The sequence below is a fragment of the Mesoplodon mirus genome (assembly GCF_964341445.2).
Source record: "Mesoplodon mirus genome assembly, chromosome: 11".
NCBI classification, from domain to species: domain Eukaryota; kingdom Metazoa; phylum Chordata; class Mammalia; order Artiodactyla; family Ziphiidae; genus Mesoplodon; species Mesoplodon mirus.
This window is the reverse complement of record NC_138987.1, coordinates 51,162,187-51,184,278: the sequence shown is the minus strand read 5'-3', so window position 1 is coordinate 51,184,278 and position 22,092 is coordinate 51,162,187. Positions and strand designations below refer to the sequence as shown.

Sequence of the window (22,092 nt, the reverse complement as noted above, 5' to 3'; positions counted from 1 at the left end):
AAAAGCTCTCTGCTTAAGTGGCTAAATGGATATATCTCAACCTAGTTTCCTTCTGTTGCACCCAGGAGCAGAACTATGCTCCTGAAAGCAACAATGACCACTCAAGGAATCATCTGGGGGGATCTGAGAGTCTCAATCTTTACTTTGCCAGAGAATGCAAAATTGTACAAAAGGTTCCATCACCATTTAGGAGAATTACATCAACAAAAATGATACAAATGAATGTATTTACAAGACAGAAACAGACTCACAGATATAGAAAACAAACTTTTATGGTTACCAAAGGGGAAAGGATGGGGACGGATAAATTAGGAGTTTTGGATTAACATACACACACTCCTATACATAAAAAAGATAACCAATAAGGCCCTACTGTATAGCACAGGGAATTATATTCAATATCTTATAATAACTTATAATGGAAAAGATTCTAAAAAAGAATATATATGTCATACTAAGTCAGTCAGACAGAGAAATACAAATATCATGATATCACTTATATGTGGAATCTAAAAAAAGGGTACCAATGAACTTATCTACAAAACAGAAATAGAGTTACAGATTTAGAAAACAAACTTGTGGTTACCAAGGGCATAAGGGGCAGGGGGAGGAATAAATTGGGAGATTGGGATTGACATATGCACACTACTATATATAAAATAGATAATTAATAAGGACTTTCTGTATAGCACAGAGAACTCTACTGAATACTCTGTAATGGCTTATATGGGAAAGAATCTAAAAAAGAGTGGAGATATATATATATATATCTGAATCACTTTGTTGTACACCTGAAACTAACACAACATTGTAAATCAACTATATTTCAATAAAAATTAAAAATACAATCTATTATGTCCATTCAAGGGTGGTTCCTAGCACATGTCCTCCTGGTTATGGAAACAAGCTAAGCAAGAGCAAATGAAGAGCTTTACTGGTGGGAGGCAGGAAGGAAGTTGATATCGAGGCACCTGGAACAGTACAGGTCTCATCCCTCCACATTTTCAATATTCTAGAATGCCCATTTTATAACACTAAGTCACAAAATTGAATGAGAAAAGAAGAAATAGAACTTACTGCTTATGTCCTCTTATGATATATATATTTATTCTTTCAATAAATATTTCTTGAGCACCTTTTACTTTTTTATGCCTGGTACTGTGTTGTGTGCTAGGAATACAATTGTGAACACAATTGACATTGTAACTCCACTCAAGAAGTTTATAGTCAAGTAAGGTAGAAAGAGTTTACAGCTTTGCCTGTTAAATAAACACAACCTTTTGAAACAAAGATATTAGCAACATAAATATGAATCAAAAAAATCTCTCTGAAGAAATGAAAAATGTGTGAAAAATAGGAAGACAAAATTTTTCACTCAAATATTTAGAGGGATAATGTAGTATTTACACATAAAAGAGGCAGGATTAAAACAGAGAGGCAAGGGACTTCCCTGGTGGTCCAGTGGTTAAGACCCCGTGCTCCCAATGCAGGGGGCCCAGGGTTTGATTCCTGGCCAGGTAACTAGATCCTGCATGCTGTGACTAAAGATCCCCACACCAGGGCTTCCCTGGTGGCGCAGTGGTTGAGAGTCCGCCTGCCGATGCAGGGGACACGGGTTCATGCCCTGGTCTGAGAAGATCCCACATGCTGCGGAGCGGCTGGGCCCGTGAGCCATGGCTGCTGAGCCTGTGCGTCCGGAGCCTGTGCTCCACAATGGGAGAGGCCACAACAGTGAGAGGCCTGCGTACGGCAAAAAAAAAAAAAAAAAATCCCCACGCCACAACGAAGATGCTGCACGTGGCAATGAAGATTCCACGTGCCGAAACTGACACCCGGAGCAGAAAATAAATAAATAATTAATTAAAAAAAAATAATAATAAGTAAATAAAATATAAGGGTAAAATATACTTTTAAAAACTTATTTTTTTTCTAAAATCATATTCTAACTAGAACTTCAAAAGAAAGAAACAAGCAAATTTTAAAAGTTTATTTATTGTTCTAATACAACTACAAAGGCTGTGTTTTATCAATCCAAATGCATTTCCACATGAAGGCGTTGACTGAGCTTGTCTGGTTCTAATACATCTCCAATTTCAAGAAGAAGAAAAAACCTGTTAAAATCACGCATAATTTTAAAAACAAATGATCACTATGTAACCGAGCAGGATCCTATGAGGCCTTCCAAGAACAGAACCCCACCATGACCTCCGCTTGCCTCTTGTTTGTCAAAAGACTGTAGTCTCATAGGCTTCCCTGAGTTCCAATGAGTATATTTAATCAGAGAAGCGAGAAAATGCAGAAAGAAAGGAAAACAGGCAAAAAGACAAAATAATCTGTTTAGTCATTAAACAAAGTCAAGGACCTTTAGTTCCTCCTCAACTGCTATAGAAAATATTCTGAGCCATGTCCTTTGAGCTGCTTTGCAGATCCCGAAACCCCCACCAGGTGGAAGGAGTTAACTTCTTAACTCTTCCACACACAAGCATGTGGACCCCCAGAAGAGTTGGAACCAGAAGGTTGATGATGTTGACTCCTGATTATCTCACCACCAACAAATCAGAATAATGTCCATGAGATGTTCACACACCCTATAACCCCCCTCCCTTACCCTGTCTTTAAAAACTTTTCCCTGAAAAGCTTCGGGGAGTTTGGGCCTTATAAATACTAGCTGTTTGGACTCCTTGCTTGGCGCCCTGCAATAAACGCTGTACTTTCCTTCACCACAAGCCGGTGTCAGTAGATTGATTTTACTGTGCGTGGGCAAGCAGACCCAGGTTTGGTTCAGTAACAACTGTAATAACCTGAAATAAAGGCAAAGGCTATTGACAAAAATCTGAATTGTTTTATGAGTGTATGACATGACTCCATGGTGGAAGCTTTGCCAGTCGTGGCATATATACACAAAGGCACACACACAATTCTCGGAATGACATGTCAAGGACAACCAAGGTCCCATGATTATTGGAAGTTACAACACAGTATGTGGTTTTTTGATGTAGGGTGTATGTATAAGTTTTATGATGACTTTAGTGTTTACCATCAGAACTGTCTTCACTTTATTTGTAACCTCCTTCACCTCCCCACAGCCACGAACGTCAAACCTGGAGTCTGATGTCCCTGTCACCAACATGAGCCATGTACCACTTACTGCTGTAAGAGAAAGCCACCAGAGCAGGAGGAATCAGGAACTGGAGAAAGGGGATGATGATTAGGTATACATATACAGGAAGTGATTTTTCCCTCTGGTATTAAGTGAGGGGCAGAAGCAATGGCCATCATGATGTCCTCAGGATCCCCTGCCACCTTAGACCTCAGCAGAGGCCGTGACCTGTGTTTTCCAAACAGGGGAGGTGGTCAAGCTGGAGCCATGTGCTGTGGAACAGCTGACCCTCCTTGGCTCTTTGCTTAATGGCACAGAGCATGGGCAAACATGGGGTTACGTAGCAATGGTGTCGCATGAGACACCCAGTGTTTTTGCTTTCTGTGTGTCCTCGTGATAGAGCTCGTCTCTGCAACTCTTAACATAAAGGGCCAGCTCAATGATGAATTACCTCACTGGTCATTTTATGTATTTCTTTTATACTAATTTTTAAAAAGTCTATTTGACAAAAAAATTAGTAACTTGAACCCTGACATATACTTATAGCCTTCTGTACAAGGCATACCACAGAGCCCCAAAAAGTCAGGACCGCCAGGGAACTGAACCTAGCAGAGCTTGATACTCGGTAGTGTGAGGGTCAAAGATTTTTGTCAGATTGGTTGATATCAGCCTTGCCTGTGGATCACATCAGTCCTGATGTGCCTTTTAAAACCAAGGAAAAGTTCTGAATTATTTCCACCAAAGAAAAAGCCTCTATTTCTGAACTGTATTGAAAGGCACGCTTTTATTGGAAATGTAAATAGTCCGTTGGTTTTCCACAATGGTCACCATCATTGATATTCATTTCATGATGAGAATTCTATGGAGAAATGAAGGTCAAAGCTTCCTTAGACTCCTCTCATGAGGAAAACTATTATATTTTAAAATGTTATCAATGACACATATGTAGACAGATAAATATTTATATGGAAACATACCGCCTAGTCAGTGAATAGAAATGGGAATAGAAATGATGTGCTCTGGGAATCCTCCCTGTGTGACTGTACTTTCAAATCAGGAGAGAACTGTTTCTTTTGCCATTTCTATCCCTGTGGCTAATGGGGAAAGGTCAGTTTTTCAGATCACATAAGAAGAAAGGGATTTTGATTCTTCCTCAGTTTGCGGAAAGGAACAGACGAGAGGGCCCAAAAGGTTTGCTGGGTTAAACCTATAACATAGTTTTCTTGACCCTCAATCTAGTCCTACTTCTGTGGTATTGGAAGTATTGATTGGAGCAGTAATCTATAGTGTAGGAAAAGGTAAAAAGTTATCAGGTTAGTTAGTAGAAATAGAAGGCAATAAAGTAGTAAATTTAGGAGAAACTCTGAAGGTAAGACAGATGATGGAGAGAGAGAAAGACTACAGATTGAACTGTGGAATTATTGGTATTCCCCTAAACCATAAGAGTAGGGCAGAAGAGTGCATGGTAAAAATCCAACCAGGAAGGGTTAAAGGTCTTTGGTCAAAGTTGTACTATGCATTTGCCTCTCAATGCTGCCTAGGCATTGGACCCCACTTTATGGTTCAAAAGAAAAATAGCCTAATTTAAAAAAATAATAATATAACCAATAAATAGGGGCAGAGCTATATATGGCCTAGGAAACACTGTTTTGTGGGAAAGTCTGGGGAGAAGTTGGGTGGAATTGGGTTACAAATAAATAATGATGTCATCATGGGAAAGAAAATGATTTATGTATCAAATGGCTGACTTCAGCCTGAAAACTCCAGAGCAGCTCTTAGATTTTGTTGGTCTGTTGCTTCTCCCCTGACTTTGATCAGGATCAGTATCAGGCAGAAGTAAGGAAGCAATGTACTATATTGGTTTAGTCTGCTCTAGCATGGGCAATAGGAAGGAAACTCCAGATGCTCTGAACCCCAGGCCTGGGACAAGGTGGGATTCTCATACTCCTGGAGCTTCACAGAAGAGACAGGAAGTCTGGGAAGCCTAAGGTTTGGATCAATGACCTGCCTTTGCCATTACTTCAAGGAACTGGGCCCAGTCAAGAGGATGGGGGTCCAAAAACATGAACAATAACAATAAAGCACTTATACCTCCCTTACATGTCAGCATTTTAAGTCCTGCTGTAGGACCACACGTTTAATTGCCACAAAAAAACCTGTAGCACCAGTAGGAATTATTAACCCCTTTTAAGAAATGTGCAGACTAAGGCTCAAAGGATTGTACATTATTTGTGGAAGGTCAAACCATAGGTGGCAAGTCAGAGAATCCAAATTTATGAACTCTTGTTCCAGTTCTCTTTTCCATTTTAGTAAGTAGAGCCATCATAAAATGGAGTCAAAATCATAATCCACAATTAATGCAGAAATTTCCAAAAGGCATTACCTCAAATTTTAAGGAAATTACAAGCTTAAAGTTCATATATTTCCTTTTAAATAGTTTTTCCCAATGGAAATAGATGATGCAGCCTGGCCTTAATGTCTGGCTTATTCTCATTGCTATTTCTAATGATTACAAATAAATAACATCTTCAAATTTCGATTTTAAAGTTAACAAAATGGAATTCATCTGGTAATTTGTTCTGGTAACATTCTAAAATTGAACAGAGGTGGGAGGGAGCTCAAAAACAGGCTAGACAAACTCTTTTATGGTTACTTGATACTCTTGCAGGATGATGACAGTAGTAGCAGTTAAGATATAACTGCTTCCTGTGCCCTGAAAACACCTGTTCTAGGTAAGAAGCAAAGCTATCAATAGAAGTGGCAGTAACTGTTGTGAAAATCTCCCTGCAGTATCAGGAACACATCTGTAGTTGCATATCCCTGCCAAATCGTGTTTAGTTTGGGCATCATCTTTCTTTTGATAAGACCTCTCATTTTCAAGTGAATGAATTTGAATAAAGCTAATTAGGATTAACTACACTTATGAAAGGTGTCAATGAAGGTTAGAGTGTTCCTTTTTTATGAGAGTTACGCTCTTTGCACTCTGAGACACTCCTGTAAACTTACAGGACCTAGGGCCTTTAAGCTACATACTCTCTTTAATTAACTCAATGGTTAGAAAGAGAAGTTACTCTCCTGGCAGATGAACTCAGCATGAAACATGGTTTGTCTAATTGTTGCAGACGTATAGTAATAAAGACTGATAATGCACAAAAGAGATTAAACAGACAACTCTCAGAACTCCTTAGTTACCATTAAGTTAGTAGGTTCAGTGAGGAAAACAAATGTAGAAAACTATTTTTAAAGTCCTTAAAGAATGTTTCATATGGTCTTCTGAGACAGGCCATACAGCATTTCTTACCTGAAAAGTATACATATCAGAAAACAACAAACAGACAATCTTCACAAAATTATTTAGAATTTCACAGGAAAGAATTTTCCACTAATTGTATGAATGTGTATATGTTTGTATGCTACACATATGCGCATATGTATATGTTTTTGTACATACACATATATATGCATTTTATAAATAAATATATACTGGTGGACAGTCATTTGTATTAAAATTGTATTGACATTTTTTCCTGAGGTAAACAGATATTGCATATAATCTCTAGATTTGTCCATATTTATGAATTTGTTCCCCTTGAAACAGAGGTAACTATTTTGCTCTAAACCATGAAAAGCAGTGTGTATCCAATAAAATCCAATTCACATTAGTTGAGAAAATGAAACTATATCTCTAATCCTTGGGAGGACAGACGAATGATATAACAAAACAAAGAGTACGGCTGTGTCAAAAAGGGGCTGGAGATCAGGATGCTGGGCTGACAGGTACACAAACAGTTAGAGCTCAGCATTTCCTGTGACTTGTTGCTTGAAAAACCGGGGATAAATGGACTTGGATTATCTAACAAACCAGTTACTGAAATGACTGTACGTTCAAATTTTGTGAAATAAATGAGACTTTCTCATGTTTGAGGGTTTTGCACAAATGTAATAATGCTAACCATGAAAACAAGGTCCTTTTTTCTTTGGAATGTTATTTGACATGTAACATGAAATAAAATAATTCGTGATGTTATTTGTTAAAAAAAAAGTAGTATATATCCAACATTATGAACATGTCTTACATCTGACGTTTGAAATGGGTGAAGTTAAAATTTCTTACCATCCAAGCTGTGACAAAGTCCCCCATCCAGGTCCCTACTGCAGCTAATTTCATGAAACTTTCATTTCGGATGCCCATATAGTCTGTAATGATATACGCTCTGTGGAAACAAACACACAAGACATTGTCCAGACTCAGAGAGCCATACAGTCAAAACTTTCTGGTTCAGCAACACGCAAAGGGGCTTCTTCCCCTTTCCACAAGCTTTCTTGCTTTCATCTCATCCATGCTTACAAATCTGAAAGGCTAGGAGGAGCTCTGAGGGTGTCTGGTTCAGTTCCAATTAGATTTGAAGACTGACTGTGACTATACCAATTACCACGTGCCTTTTGTTTTTGAGCCATAGGACTGACAATAGCTTTTGGAAAATCAAACAGAAATACTCAGCAAAGGCATCATTTCACACTCACTCAAGTATGAGGAGCGCAGAAACAATTCCTTAATTAGAGTAACTTGAAAGGAAGAGAAGAGCTCACTTTCCTTCAGTTCTGTCGAGTCAGAACTATTGAAAACGTGCTGGGAATAGGCTTTAGGTATAATATATCTGAATAATGTTCAGAAGAATATCAAGATTAGAGAAAATTTTTCACACAGTGAAGTGATGTAAAAATTGACTCAAATATACGTGGTTTAAATTATTACTTAAATGGCAATAACCAGAAGACTTCATTTCATCACTCTTTTTACATAGCTAATTCTTGTTTGCTTGCTATATACCACCAACTCATATGTCTCACAGCTCAAAGAGAGATTCAAAGGTACACCCAATCATTAAATACAAGTAATATGACCATGCTTATTGTTTATTAAGCATTTTCATTTTCTTGTTTGATAGTCAAGAAAATTCTAAGTATCATTTTTACCATCTTGTAATTTCTCTGAGAAAAATGGGACTCAAAGAGATCAGTTAATCTGCTCAATCAATACCACATAACAAATGAATGGTAGCTAGGAACCAAACTTGTCTCTCTCTATATTTTTAACTATAAGTTTTTCACTCAGATTTCTTTTACTTTATTTTTATTTTTAATTTATTGGGGTTAGTTGCTAGGTTTCTTTTCCTTTAAATTTTGTTCCCTTTCTTAAACATGATAATACCTGTACAACTTAGGGCGTCAGTTAAACATGACTCTTCTTAGATTAAATTCATTTTTTAACTTTTTATTTCGTATTGGAGTATTAACTTTAAAACAATATGCAGTAGAGAATGATATGTTTGTTGGTTATCTATTGAAACTATGAAGAAGCACATTTTTGAAGTCGCTGAGAGTTAAACCATTTGCAATTCAGTTCTTTTTTTCCAGAGTTATTTCAGATAGTTTTTTATCCATAACATAAACAGATATTTACATAGTTTTTTAACAACAAAAACAAACTTATGAATTCTTAAAACAATTCTTTTTCCACATGCTTCATTCTTTGGAGGGGCTATGTAAATATCTTAAAGTCTATGGAGGGGCTATGTAAATATCTTAAGGTCTCATCTCAAAATTCTGGGTCTCTAATTCCATGTGCTTCCATAATAGCCAAAAAAATTTTAGCTACCATAAATTGCATGCTAGCAATGTTCTAGAGATTGTTATTAGCACTTTGAAAACTGAATCTCCATCAACTTTCATATCAGAAAAGTGAAATGTATTATTATTCCTGTTTCACAGTTATGGAATTAAGCCTTTAGAGAGTTTTTGCAACTTTCTCAAGGTCAAGCATCTAGTAAATGGACAAGATTTGAATCTAAATTTGATTGACTCCCAAATCCCGGCACTTAACCACTGTGCTATACCTTCTTCCTACAAGTGTTAGTAGAGATATAAAAAACACAAAGAATATCTCTGTTCCCCAGTATTTTAGTAAGACAATGACAATCAAGAATTTCTTCCTGTGAAGATAATTCATAATAAGGAGTCAAGAGTCACATCCAGAAGCTACAACTCCCCAGAGCTACCATTAGGTTTTGGACTCCCACTTATACTGAGTTCATCCATCTAAGCAGTTCTTGGGCAGTGAGCTCAGTGTACTATGGAGTATTAGCTCTGTTAATTGTCCAGCTTTTTCAATGACACCTATTTTGAAGATTTTGTTCAATGATACATCTCTACCTGTCCACTCTGCCAATTAATTCTAGAATACATTGGGCTAGGGTAGAAATTTCTGGCTACATTCTTTGTGGTTGTATAGATGTGTGTAAGAGAAGGCATCATTCTTCTATTTCAGTATCTAAAAATAGGGATGAGATGGTAAGCATGCAACAGACCAATGACCCAGCCAAGAACAACTAAAAGATCTAAACAAAATGTAAAAGTCACTCCCAAAATCTGCTTAAAGTCATCTGAGAGCTGATTAAGCAATGAGGACAAGAAAAACCAAGACACCAGATTGGAGAGAATTGTGGAAAGGTTAGCTATACTATATTTTCTCTGGAGACATTAACTGATTCTGTGTGCAAGACAAGAGGAGGAGGATCTGGGGTTTTCCTGGGCAGAGGGCAGTCTCAGTGGGTTAGAGGGGCAACATTTGAAATTTAAGGAGCCAAGATTCTTGTGAGAAAAGAGAGGCCCAGAAGAGAGCATGCTACACAGTTGGTTGTCCTTTCAAGACATTTACCAAATTATGAATTTGAACACTGGGGATGCTGAGAGACTAAGCAGAAAGTCTCTGTAAAGTATAGCAGAGGTTTGGCAACTTCACCATGCTGAGGAAACTATTATAGTTCAGAGCCTCCTAGAGAGAATGGCCCAAGATATACAGGGATATGGCAGGCTAGAGAAAACCAGAGATGGATGGGTCCTTGATGAAGCTGTAAATCAGTCCTTACCCAGTCCATTCCATGACTGAGTTAAAGTGATCAGCTTCTCTTCTTTCCAACTAACAGAGGAAAGAGTGAACCTTTTCAGGAAGAATAAAGTATCATCTAGATCCTCTATACATTTTTATGTATAAAATCCATCACTCATTTAAAAATCACTAGGATGTTAAGAAACAGGTTCCCATCACTGAAAACCATGAGAGAAGACAATAGCTAAAACTAGATAATAAGCTCCAGGAGGACTGGGAGTTATTTTAGCTAATTTTTTCACTGTTAATTCCCCAGAAACTAGAGCACTGCCTGAAAACAGTAAGTGATCAATAAACATCTGCTTAATGTATGAATTAACAAAGTGACCCAAGTTATTCATATTTATTGATATATTACATAGGTAAACCTATGTATATTAAACCCTAGAAACAGCAATAAAATAAGATTTAATTATGAAGAATTTTACCACAGAGAAAACCATTAAATATGTTTTTTAATTGTTTTGTGCTTTCACTTCTCCAACTACATTTGTATTTCCTTGATTGCAGAATAACTGTCCTGTATTCATCTAGAAAGATATGTCAGCACAAAATAGGGGAATGTCCCTCCTCTGTGGCTGTGGGCACATGGTGAGTACTGACCATGATAATGCAGAGGAAATGGCACAGAGAATTTTTGAATTAATTAATATATTTAAAAGTGAAGAGTGATATATATAAAATTTAGTAGTTATTCTAGACATTTCTCCAAAGAAGACATACAGATGACCAACAGGCACATGAAAAGATGCTCAACATTGCTAATTATTAGAGAAATGCAAATCAAAACTACAATGAGGTATCAGCTCACACCAGTCAGAATGGCCATCATCAAAAAGTCTACAAATAATAAATGCTGGAGGGGGTGTGGAAACGAGGGAACCCTCCTACACTGTTGGTGGGAATGTAAATTGGTACAGCCACTATGGAGAACAGTATGGAGCTTCCTTAAAAATTTACAAATAGAGCTACCATATAATGCAGCAATCCCACTCCTGGGCATATATCCAGAGAAAAACATGGTTCGAAAGGATACATACACCCCAATGTTCACTGCAGCTCTATTTACAATAGCCAAGACATGGAAGCAACTTAATGTCCTAAATGGATAAAGATGTGTATGTGTATATATATATATATATATATATATATATATATATATATACACATATATACACACACACAGTGGAATACTACTCAACCATTAAAGAGAATGAAACAATGCTATTTGCAGCAACATGGATGGACCTGGAGATAATCATGCTAAGTAAGTCAGAGAAAGACAAATATAATAGGACACCGCTTATATGCAGAATCTAAAAAAATTGATACAAATGAACTTATTTACAAAACAGAAAGAGACTCACAGACATAGAAAACAAACTTATGGTTACCAAAGGGGAAAGGTCGGGGGGGAGGGATAAATTGGGAGTTTGGGATTAACATATACACACTACTATATATATATATATATATATATATTTTTTTTTTTTTTTTTTTTTTTTTTTTTGCAGTACGCGGGCCTCTCACTGTTGTGGCCTCTCCTGTTGTGGAGCACAGGCTCCGGACGTGCAGGCTCAGCGGCCATGGCTCACGGGCCCAGCAGCTCTGCGGCATGTGGGATCTTCCTGGACCGGGGCACGAACCCATGTCCCCTGCATCGGCAGGCAGACTCTCAACCACTGCGCCACCAGGGAAGCCCTACACTACTATATTTAAATTAGATAACCAACAGGACCTACTGTATAGCACAGGGAACTCTGCTCAATAATCTGTAATAACCTAAATGGGAAAATAATTTGAAAAGGAAAAGATAAATGTATATGTATAAGTGAATCACTTTGCTGTACACCTGAAACTAACACAATATTGTAAATCAACTACAGTCCCACATAAAATAAAAATGTTTTTTATTTTTATTTTTATTTTTTTTTGCATTACGCGGGCCTCTCACTGTTGTGGCCTCTCCCGTTGCGGAGCACAGGCTCTGGACACGCAGGCCCAGCGGCCATGGCTCACGGGCCCAGCCGCTCCGCGGCATGTGGGATCCTCCCGGACAGGGGCACGAACCCACGTCCCCTGCATCGGCAGGCGGACTCTCAACCACTGCGCCACCAGGGAAGCCCCAAAAATGTTTTTTAAAAAGATATATTGTACCAAAAAATTTTAGTAGTTATTCTTAATTTTTCTGTTTTGGACAAACATAAAGAAGAATTACAAATATGCAGACCTGCCATAAACACTTTCAACCACTAGTTCACTGATTTGCACATTCATTAACATTTAACAATACTTCCTGCTCAGGGTGTAAAGGATAGAGTGTGCATATATTTATATCAGCAATTCTGGCCAGTTTGAATATCACATTGGACTCTGAAAATGTGAAGTTGTGGAGTTTATATACACAACAGTTTAAATTTTATTTGCTAGGAGGCACCATTAAAGTTTTAGTTTCATTCAGAGTTTTAGCTAATTATTTCAACTATTCATACATCTTTTGTTTGTTTTGCTTTGAGCTTTAGCTGGCTTTCTATGCTTAGATCTAGAAAAGCTTGCAGTCTTACCAGCCTTCCAGGTAAGTATTTATTGTTGATATTTTCTTTAAAGATTCTAAATGAATTTGTTTTCAAGCTACAACTTCAGATTTTTTTTCCTTGAGATTTCAAGCTTAACTGTTAAATCCATAACATATGTGTGTAAACGTCAACAGGATCTTGGAAATGTTCATAATTATCATAACAACCTGAAAACATGAGCTACTAAGCCTACTGTACCTAGTGAAACCTATGTGCTAAATGGCCATAAACTAAACAGACTCTAACATGGGCTAAATAGTCGATGAAATGATAATATAATGAATTGGCCTTACAGGTGAGAGTCTTGAGCACTAGCAACAGAGGCTCCAGTTTACTTCAGTCTATTACTTATATGTAAGTAGATGCAGTTAATGCCAGGTGATTTAGGAGCTGAATCTCTAAAAGTTTAACAAGAGGCAGTAAACACAGATCACCAAATCAGTATTGATTCATGCTTCACTGAAGACCCATCTGTGGCCAGCTGGATTCATAACGTCACAGCTGTCTCTCTCAGCCATGTTCGGGCAACATAAACAAGATTGGGGGCTTCATACACAAGTAAATCGTGGACAGGAAGTTGACTTACCTGCATTAAACACAATGAAACTCAAGCAAAAACTCTAAATGTTCTTAAGGCTTGAGGTGAAAATCTGTCACTATAAAATGCCAGAAATTAAACCTAGATTTATTATATTAACCTTTCTCAATCTTTTCACTTGTAATGAAATGATTAATAGGCTTTAATCCAGTCACTTGTTCAACTGTTATACAAATAACCACATTTTAGTATTTCTGCTCAAAATAGCTAGTTATTGACTATTGAAAGACTTTGATAGAGTTCAATACATGTGTATGGGCATTCCAGGCAAGACCTAGGGTATGAAGTACAGAGCAAGATCCATTGGAAGGTGACAAATGTCGCAGACAATTGTTAGAAGGAGGCTGGAGTGATCAAAATTGCATTTGGACCCAAAAATGCTTACAGATAAAATACCAACGCAAATTCCCCAACTTTAGTCATTCATTCCCTCTAACTTCTATAAACAAGACATATATAAGACTATAGATGGAGTTTTCATTGGACAAATCCATCCTGATTGCTAACACATACACACATTAACTCTTCCTTTCATTTTTGTCTTGCTTAAGCCCATTCAGTGAAATTCGTTTGTAGTAGATACAGAAACCTTACTATAACATCAATTCCTCCGTCTTTTACCCTCAACATTTGGTTAACCACTGAGGGTACTTCTGAAAGGGCCTCAAATCTATGCTGTTTTTCTGTTATCACCACTACCAATGTCTTAACTCTGTTCATAACAATCTCTAATCTGAATTATACAATAACCTCCTATTTCCCTGTGATTATCTTCACTTCACTATAGATTCTTTATTGCCACTATGGTAACTTCTGGAGAATTAATATGGTGTACTAGAAGAGCAAGAGTCCTGGAACCAGAAAGTATTAGGTTTGCAAACCACCTCCCCACTTTATGACCTGGGACAAATGATTAAGTTGATAATCATCCATTCCCTTATCTGTAGAATGGGGATAAAAATAACTTCCCTTCACAGGGTTTCTTGAGGATTACATGAAATAAAGAATATAGAGCTTCTAGCACAACTATTTCATAATAGGTGTGAAAAAAAATGTTAGATCTCTGACATATGGGCTCACATTTCCAAAATAATGTAGTGGTTCCCAAAAAGCAAAGCATGGATAAGAAGATCCTTCACTCTCTCCAAGCTATCTTATTTTTCAGATTCATATTTCATCTCACAGTCTCCTTTTTTCAGGCCCTCTTCCCCACCATGAAACCAATATCACCAACTATCCCACCATCCTATGATGTACCTTAGCATCTTTGCATGCAATGCTCCCATTGTCTGGAATGCCATACCTTTCTTCTGGCCTAAGATTACTAACTAAGCCTGTCCACTGAGAAATCGACTGCTATTATTCCTATAAGTCACCCCTTCCCTGGTGTTACTGTAACACTTTGAATATACTTCTGTTAAACAAATTTCCCAAAGTCTTCTAATGATTGTCTCACATTGCCCCTTTCTACCACAAGACTTAGTTCATCAAGTGTAAAGAAAATATTTCTTTCATCTAGGCAGTTGAAAATTTTTGTTCGGTGTATAGTATGATTTAGGAATACAAAAATACTTAAATGAATGAAGCAATGAATTAATGAATTAATATAAAAAGATTATTTAGATCATCTGACACCAGGGCCAACTAGGAAGAGAATAAAAGGCTAAAGATAAAAACAAGGATTCACAATATAAGAAAAACTAAAAGAAAACCACAGATAAATTGTGGGCTATGTAATTAACTATGATGTTCTAACAAAGTTAGAATAGAATATCACTCTATAATTTTTATACCTCTTCTAGAATAAAAAAAACTAGAGGGTAGGATATAATCAAATCAAAATAAAGAACCCATCTTTGACTTTCTGCAATCACACACTGGAAATTTATTTAATTTGAATATAAGTTAGTTGGCTAATAATGAAAAAAGTGAAATATTGTAAAATCTCTGCATGGTATCTACTGAATCTTATTGTTTTAAAACAGTCCTTTTAAATGAGGCTAGATAGCAATCTATAACTTCGTGTACCAATTTGCTGGCACAAACAGTGAAAGAGCTATATAGTAAAATACATTTATTTTATCCATGTGAAAAAAGAAAGAAGATTTATTTTATCACCCTTCAAATGTATACTGCCAAATTACATTCGTTGTTTGTCCTATAAAGTCAATGGTGAAGATAACTGCCAAGGAGCAGGATAAAGAAAAAAGAATGAAAAGAATTGAGGACAGTCTCAGAGACCTCTGGGACAACATGAAATACATCAACATTCGAATTTAGGGGTCCCAGAAGAAGAAGAGAAAGAGAAAGGATTTGAGAAAATATTTGAAGAGATCATAGTTGAAAACTTCCCTAACTTCCCTAACATGGGAAAGGAAATATCCACCCAAGTCCAAGAAGCACAGAGAATCCCATACAGGATAGACCCTAGGAGAAGCACATTAAGACAGATATTAATCAAACCAACAAAAATTAAATTCAGACAAAAAATATTAAAAGCAGCAAGGGAAAAGCAACAAATAACATAAAAGGGAATCCCCATTAGGTTATCAGCTGATTTCTCAGCAGAAACTCAGCAGGCCAGAAGGGAGTGGCAGGATATATTTAAAGTGATGAAAGGGAAAAAACTACAACCAAGGTTATTCTACCCAGGAAGGATCTCATTCAGATTCAACAGAGAAATCAAAAGCTTTACAGATAAGCAAAAACTAAGAGAATTCAGCACCGCCAAACCAGCTTTACAACAAATACTAAAGGAACTTCTCTAGGCTGGAAACACAAGAGAAGAAAAATATCCACAAAAACAAACCCAAAACAATTAAGAAAATGGTAATAGGAACATACGTATTGATAATTACCTTAAATGTGAATAGATTAAATGTTCCAACCAAAAGACACAAACTGGCTGAATGGGTCCGAAAACATGACCTGTATATATGCTGTCTATAAGAGACCCACTTCAGACCTAGGGACACATACAGACTGAAAGTGAGGGGATGGAAAAAGATATTTCATGCAAATGGAAACCAAAAGAAAGCTGGAGTAGCAAAACTCATATCAGATGAAATAGACTTTAAAATAAAGGCTGTTACAAGAGAAAAGGAAGGACACTACATAATGATCAAGGGATCAATCCAAGAAGAAGATATAACAATTGTACATATTTATGCGCCCAACATAGGAGCACCTCAATACATAAGGCAAATGTTAACAGCCATGAAAGGGGAAATCAACAGTAACACAATAATAGTGGGGGACTTTACACCTCACACCAATGGACGGATCATCCAGACAGTAAATTAATAAGGAAACACAAGCTTTAAATGACACAACAGACCAGATAGATTTAATTGATATTTATAGGACATTCCATTTGAAAACAGCAGATTACACTTTCTTCTCAAGTGTACACAGAACATTCTCCAGGATAGCTCACAACATTCTCCAGGATAGGTCACATCTTGGGTCACAAATCAAGCCTTGGTAAATTTAAGAAAATTGAAATCATATCAAGCATATTTTCCGACCACAGCGCTATGAGATTAGAAATCAATTACAGGAGAAAAAAGTAAAAAACACAAACACATGGAGGCTAAACAATATGTTACTAAATAACCAAGAGATCACTGAAGAAATCAAAGAGAAAGTCAAAAAATACCTAGAGACAAATGACAATGAAAACACGAAAAAGAGGTAATTTTATAGCAATACAATCCTACCTCAAGAAACAAGAAAAATCTCAAAGAAACAATCTATCCTTACACCTAAAGGAACTAGAGAAAGAAGAACAAACAAAACCTAACATTAGCCGAAGGAAAGAAATCATAAAGATCAGAGCAGAAATAAACAAAATAGAAACAAAGGAAACAATAACAAAGAGCAATAAAACTAAAGACTGGTTCTTTGAGAAGATAAACAAAGTTGATAAACTTTTAGCCTGTCTCATCAAGAAACAGAGGGAGAGGACTCAAGTCAATAAAATTAGAAATGAAAAAAGAGAAGTTACAATGGACACTGCAGAAATACAAAGTATCATAAGAGACTACTACAAGAAACTATATGGCAATAAAATGGACAATCTGGAAGAAATGGACAAATTCTTGGAAAGGTACAACTTTCCAAGACTGAACCAGGAAAAAATATAAAATATAAACAGACAAATCACAAGTAGTGAAATTGAAACTGTAATTAAAAACCTTCCAACAAACAAAAGTCCAGGACCAGATGGCTTCACAGGCAAATTCTATCAAACGTTTAGAGAAGAGCTAACACCTATCGTTCTCAAACTCTTCCAAAAAAATTGCAGAGGGAGGAATACTCCCAAACTCATCCTACGAGGCCACCATCACCCTGATACCAAAACCAGACAAAGATGTCACAGAAAAAGAAAATTACAGACCAGTATCACTGATGAACGTATACACAAAAATCCTCAACAAAATACTAGCATACAGAATCCAACAACACATTGAAAGGATCACACACCATAATCAAGTGGGATTTATCCCAGGGATGCAAGGATTCTTCAATATATGCAAATCAATCAACATGATTCACCATATTAACAAATTGAAGAACAAACACCATATGATCATCTCAACAGATGCAGAAAGAGCTTTTTACAAAATTCCACACCAGTTTATGATCAAAACTCTCCAGAAAGTAGGCATAAAGGGAACCTACCTCAACATAATAAAGGCCATATATGACAAACCCACAGCAAACATCATTCTTAATGTGAAAAACTGAAAGCATTTCCTCTAAGATCAGGAACAGACAAGACAAGGATGTCCACTCTCGCCACTCTTATTCAAAATAGTTTTGGAAGGCAACCAGAGAAGGAAAAAGAATAAAAGGATTATAGATTGGAAAGGAAGAAGTAAAACTGCCACTGTTTGCAGAGGACATGATACTGTACATAGAAAATCCTAAAAACGCCACCAGAAAACTACTAGAGCTAATCAATGAATTTGGTAAAGTTGCAGGATACAAAATTAACACACAGAAATCTCTTGCATTCCTATACACTGATGATGAAAAATCTGAAAGAGAAATTAAGGAAACAACCCCAATTACCACTGCAACAAAAAGAATAAAATACCTAGGAATAAACCTACCTAGGGAGACAAGAGACCCATATGCAGAAAACTATAAGACACTGATGAAAGAAATTAAAGATGATACCAACAAATAGAGAGATATACCATGTTCTTAGATTGGAAGAATCAATATTGTGAAAATGACTATACTACCCAAAGCAGTATAAATTTTTTGCAAAGTAGATTGAGAAATAGTGACGGTTTCAACTTCTTCTGTTGTATGAAATCCTTCTGGGGATATTAAGGAAGGAACTAAATTCTGCTTCTGAACCTCAACAATACTCAGGGACTGAAGGCTCAGTATTTCTGGTTGTGAGGGAGAGGAAGGATGGAACTGAAAACAGGAGTTGGAAATCCTGCATGATGAGTAGTTTATGTACTCTCTTCCAGCCAATAAAACCAGAAAATGACTTTTGTCCCATGAACTAAGATGAGCATTTGCTACCTGGAGAAATTCAAGCAGAGAGTTAGACACCTTAATGAGAAGAAAAGCTATAAAAATACACCTTTTATATTAAATGAGTCCCATTACCTAAATACTGTTTATATGGGTTGAAGACAGAAGTTTCATCTCAAAGAAAACTGACCAGCTCTGCCCTCGCCAAAAAAATCATTAACAATTGAAGAGCACCCAGTGAAATAAGCAAATTCCCATTGACCACAATCCCCCTCCATACAAGTCTTACTGGTTACAAGCCTTGTTATGCACAGAGACTTTCCAACCATCTTTTACAGCCCACTATTGAAAATGAACTCACTAACATGTATTTGAGGTAAATTTCTAACAAGAAAAGAGAGCTCAAAACTAAACAAAAATGAGGTACTCACTCAGAGGAAATAGACAATACAGACAGCAGAGAAAAAAGTGTCCAGAGAGAATAAAGATATTTTTCAGACATGCAAATTCAGAATTCAATTATATGCTGTCTATAAAAAAAATACAACTAAAACTAACACTACATGAGGGTTGAAAATAGAATAGTAAGAAAGGTTTAAAAGATAACATGCAAACAATAAAAAGAAGAAATGTGGAATAGCTATAAAAATATAAATCAAGGCAAAACATATTATTATAAAGTGAGAGAACCTTACTAATGACAAAAGATTCAACCCATCAGGAAGATATAAGGTACCACCAAAATACAGGAATTAAAGTAAATTTATAAAGTGGTAAGAAAAAGTAGACAAATTCACATAGAAAATGTATAAGATATCAACATATTTCCCTCAATAACCAATGAAACAAGCAGACAAAAATATGTGAGGACTTAAAGGATTTGAATAAGATGATTAGCAAACTCTCTAATGTGTGTGTATATCACCCCATATGTACAGAATACACATTCTTTTCATGCAACAGAGAACATTTAGACATCTTGAAAATAAACAAGGCTATAAAGCAAGTCTCAAAATTTTTTAAATGACTGATTTATATATTCTTTGACCATAATGTAACTAGACTATAAATCAATAATAAAAAGATAGCTTGACAATCCCCCCAGATCTTTGGAAACGAAGAAATACACTTCAAGTAACATGTGAGTCAAAATTGAAATCTCAGTGGGACAGAGAAAATATTTTGAACTGGATAGTAATACAAATATTGTTAGATATACCTAAAATCATGCTTAAACTTTCAATTTTAAACAAATATATTTTAAAAAGAACAAACACTAAAAATTAATGAATTAAGAATCTTTCTCAAGAAATTAAAGAAGTAGAAAAATACACCCAAAAAGATAAAAATAATAAAAAGTTTAAAAAATAAAATTTAATTAAACAAGTAGGAAGAAAAAATGGAACTATACAATAGAGAGGATGAACAAAGTTGGCTCTGTGAAGACATAAAATTGATCATTCTCTAGCAAGACTGATCAAAATATAAAGAGAGAAGGTACAAGTAACAATTTCTGACAAATAACCATGTCAGAAATGAAAAAGGGGAATCGCTGCAGACCCTGCAGAGGTTAAACAAATAATAAGCGTGCATTTGATGAAATTTAGATGAAATCAACACATATCTAGAAAAACATTTACAAATTACCAAAATGTACGTAGGAACCAAAAAAGAATTTAAAACATAGATCTATTCACAAACTTGAATTTATAATTAGAAACTTCTCCACAGGAAAGTTCCAGGCCCAGACATGGGCCAAAGAGAAATGTGCAGGAATGTTTATAGCATCATTATTTGTAATAGCCTGAAAGTGGAAACAGCCAGAATGTCTAGCAACAGAAGAATGGATAGATATATCATGGCACAGCCATACAATGGAGACAATTCAACAACGAAAGTGAACAAATTACTACTATACAAAGCCTGTATGGAGCTCAGAGACTTACATAAAAGAAGCCAGACAAAAATAAAAGAGAACATATTGTATGATTATAAGTATATAAAGCTCAGAAACAGGCAAAACTAAACTATAGTGATTAGGAAAGTATTATAAGTGGTAAAACTACAAAAAAAAAAAAGCAAGAAAGCATAGAGAATAAAAGTGAGATAGGGGTTACTTTGGAGACAGAGAGCTTTATTATAAGGAAAGACAGCCAGAGGGTTTCTGGGGTGCTGGCAATGTTTTTTTTTGTTTGTTTGTTTAATACAAATGGTAATAACATGGGTAACATGGGTGTTCACTTAAAAATATTTGATAATAATTCACTTTGCAATAATTAAGCTGTATATACGTGTTCTATGTGCTTTTGTATAGGTATGTTATTTCCATATTTTCAAAAAGTTTACCAAAAAGAAAGTACTTATTATTATAGAAAATATTAAGAAATGGTAGCTATTACTGTCACCTAAGAGGAGAAACACTGGGGTCGCAAAAGACCAACACAGCTTTTGGGAGAAAATTATTTTTAGGTTGTATTGGAGAGTACCACAAAGGGACGTAGAGGATCGAGAGAGTTTCCTGAAGGGTGAGAAAGCCTGCTGTGCGGGACCAGTACAATTAGTGAAGGATCCTGGCTAAAGCAAGCACAGTCTAAAAGAAAAATGAAAGATGAAGCTGAAAACTAATTATGTAGGGAAGGTTACTTGAGTACCCACAAGGTAATTTAGCTCCTGTTTCAGAGCCTGTGGACAATTCACATTTGGAATTTAGATTGCTTGAGTTTCTTCCATAAGGCACTGCATTTTAAACATCTTTCTGCTTTTTAACTAACCATGCTTCTTGGTATCTCTTAATGGAAAAGAGATGACATCGCCTTATCAAATGCAAGAACTACCAGTTTGACATCCCTAACGCCTGATAAGATAGAGATTAAATCAAGTGCCGTTTGAAAGACCCATAAAAATGTATATCTGCTTCATTGATTTCAAGGGGTGAAGCAGAAAGTCACCTAGAAGCACTTGTTCCCTTGGTTCCTGGAAGAATCACTTGGGTAATTTCCCAGGAGCTCCATGCTGGGGAAGTGGAATAGGCAAGGGTGTATTCAACCTCTGAGACTCTGGCAACGCTCTCAAGATCCCTGACATGCAGAGACAGTCACAGGGGAGAAAAGGGGTCCATCTACTCCTCAAGAGGGGAGGTACAGAGGCTTGTGGAGGATGTGGCTGCAGCCCAGTGGCAGGAAAGAATCATGAGGCCTCCTCAAACAAAAGCCGTAAGCAAAGTGGTAGCCAAGCTGCTGACTCAGGGGCAGGGATGGGAGAGCCGTTTTCAGCAACCGTGTGACTGATGGGAGCTCTTCTGAACCCAGTCATTCTGAGGAGAGGGATACGCTCATGGTCAAGGTTGGGTCTGGGCCAGGGAGGGCACCAAGGC

General features: G+C 36.5%; 1 protein-coding gene across 1 annotated transcript in view; it reads right to left on the bottom strand.

The window, feature by feature from the left end:
• Window positions 1-22,092, bottom strand: part of TMEM117 (transmembrane protein 117) — a gene marked incomplete at its 5' end in the record, with an annotated part of 533,004 nt that overhangs the window by 250,732 nt on the left and 260,180 nt on the right. The window contains one exon of the mRNA XM_082634707.1: window positions 7,215-7,314. Within this exon, the coding sequence (XP_082490833.1) occupies window positions 7,215-7,314 (100 nt within the window). The remainder of the gene's footprint in view (window positions 1-7,214; window positions 7,315-22,092) is intronic.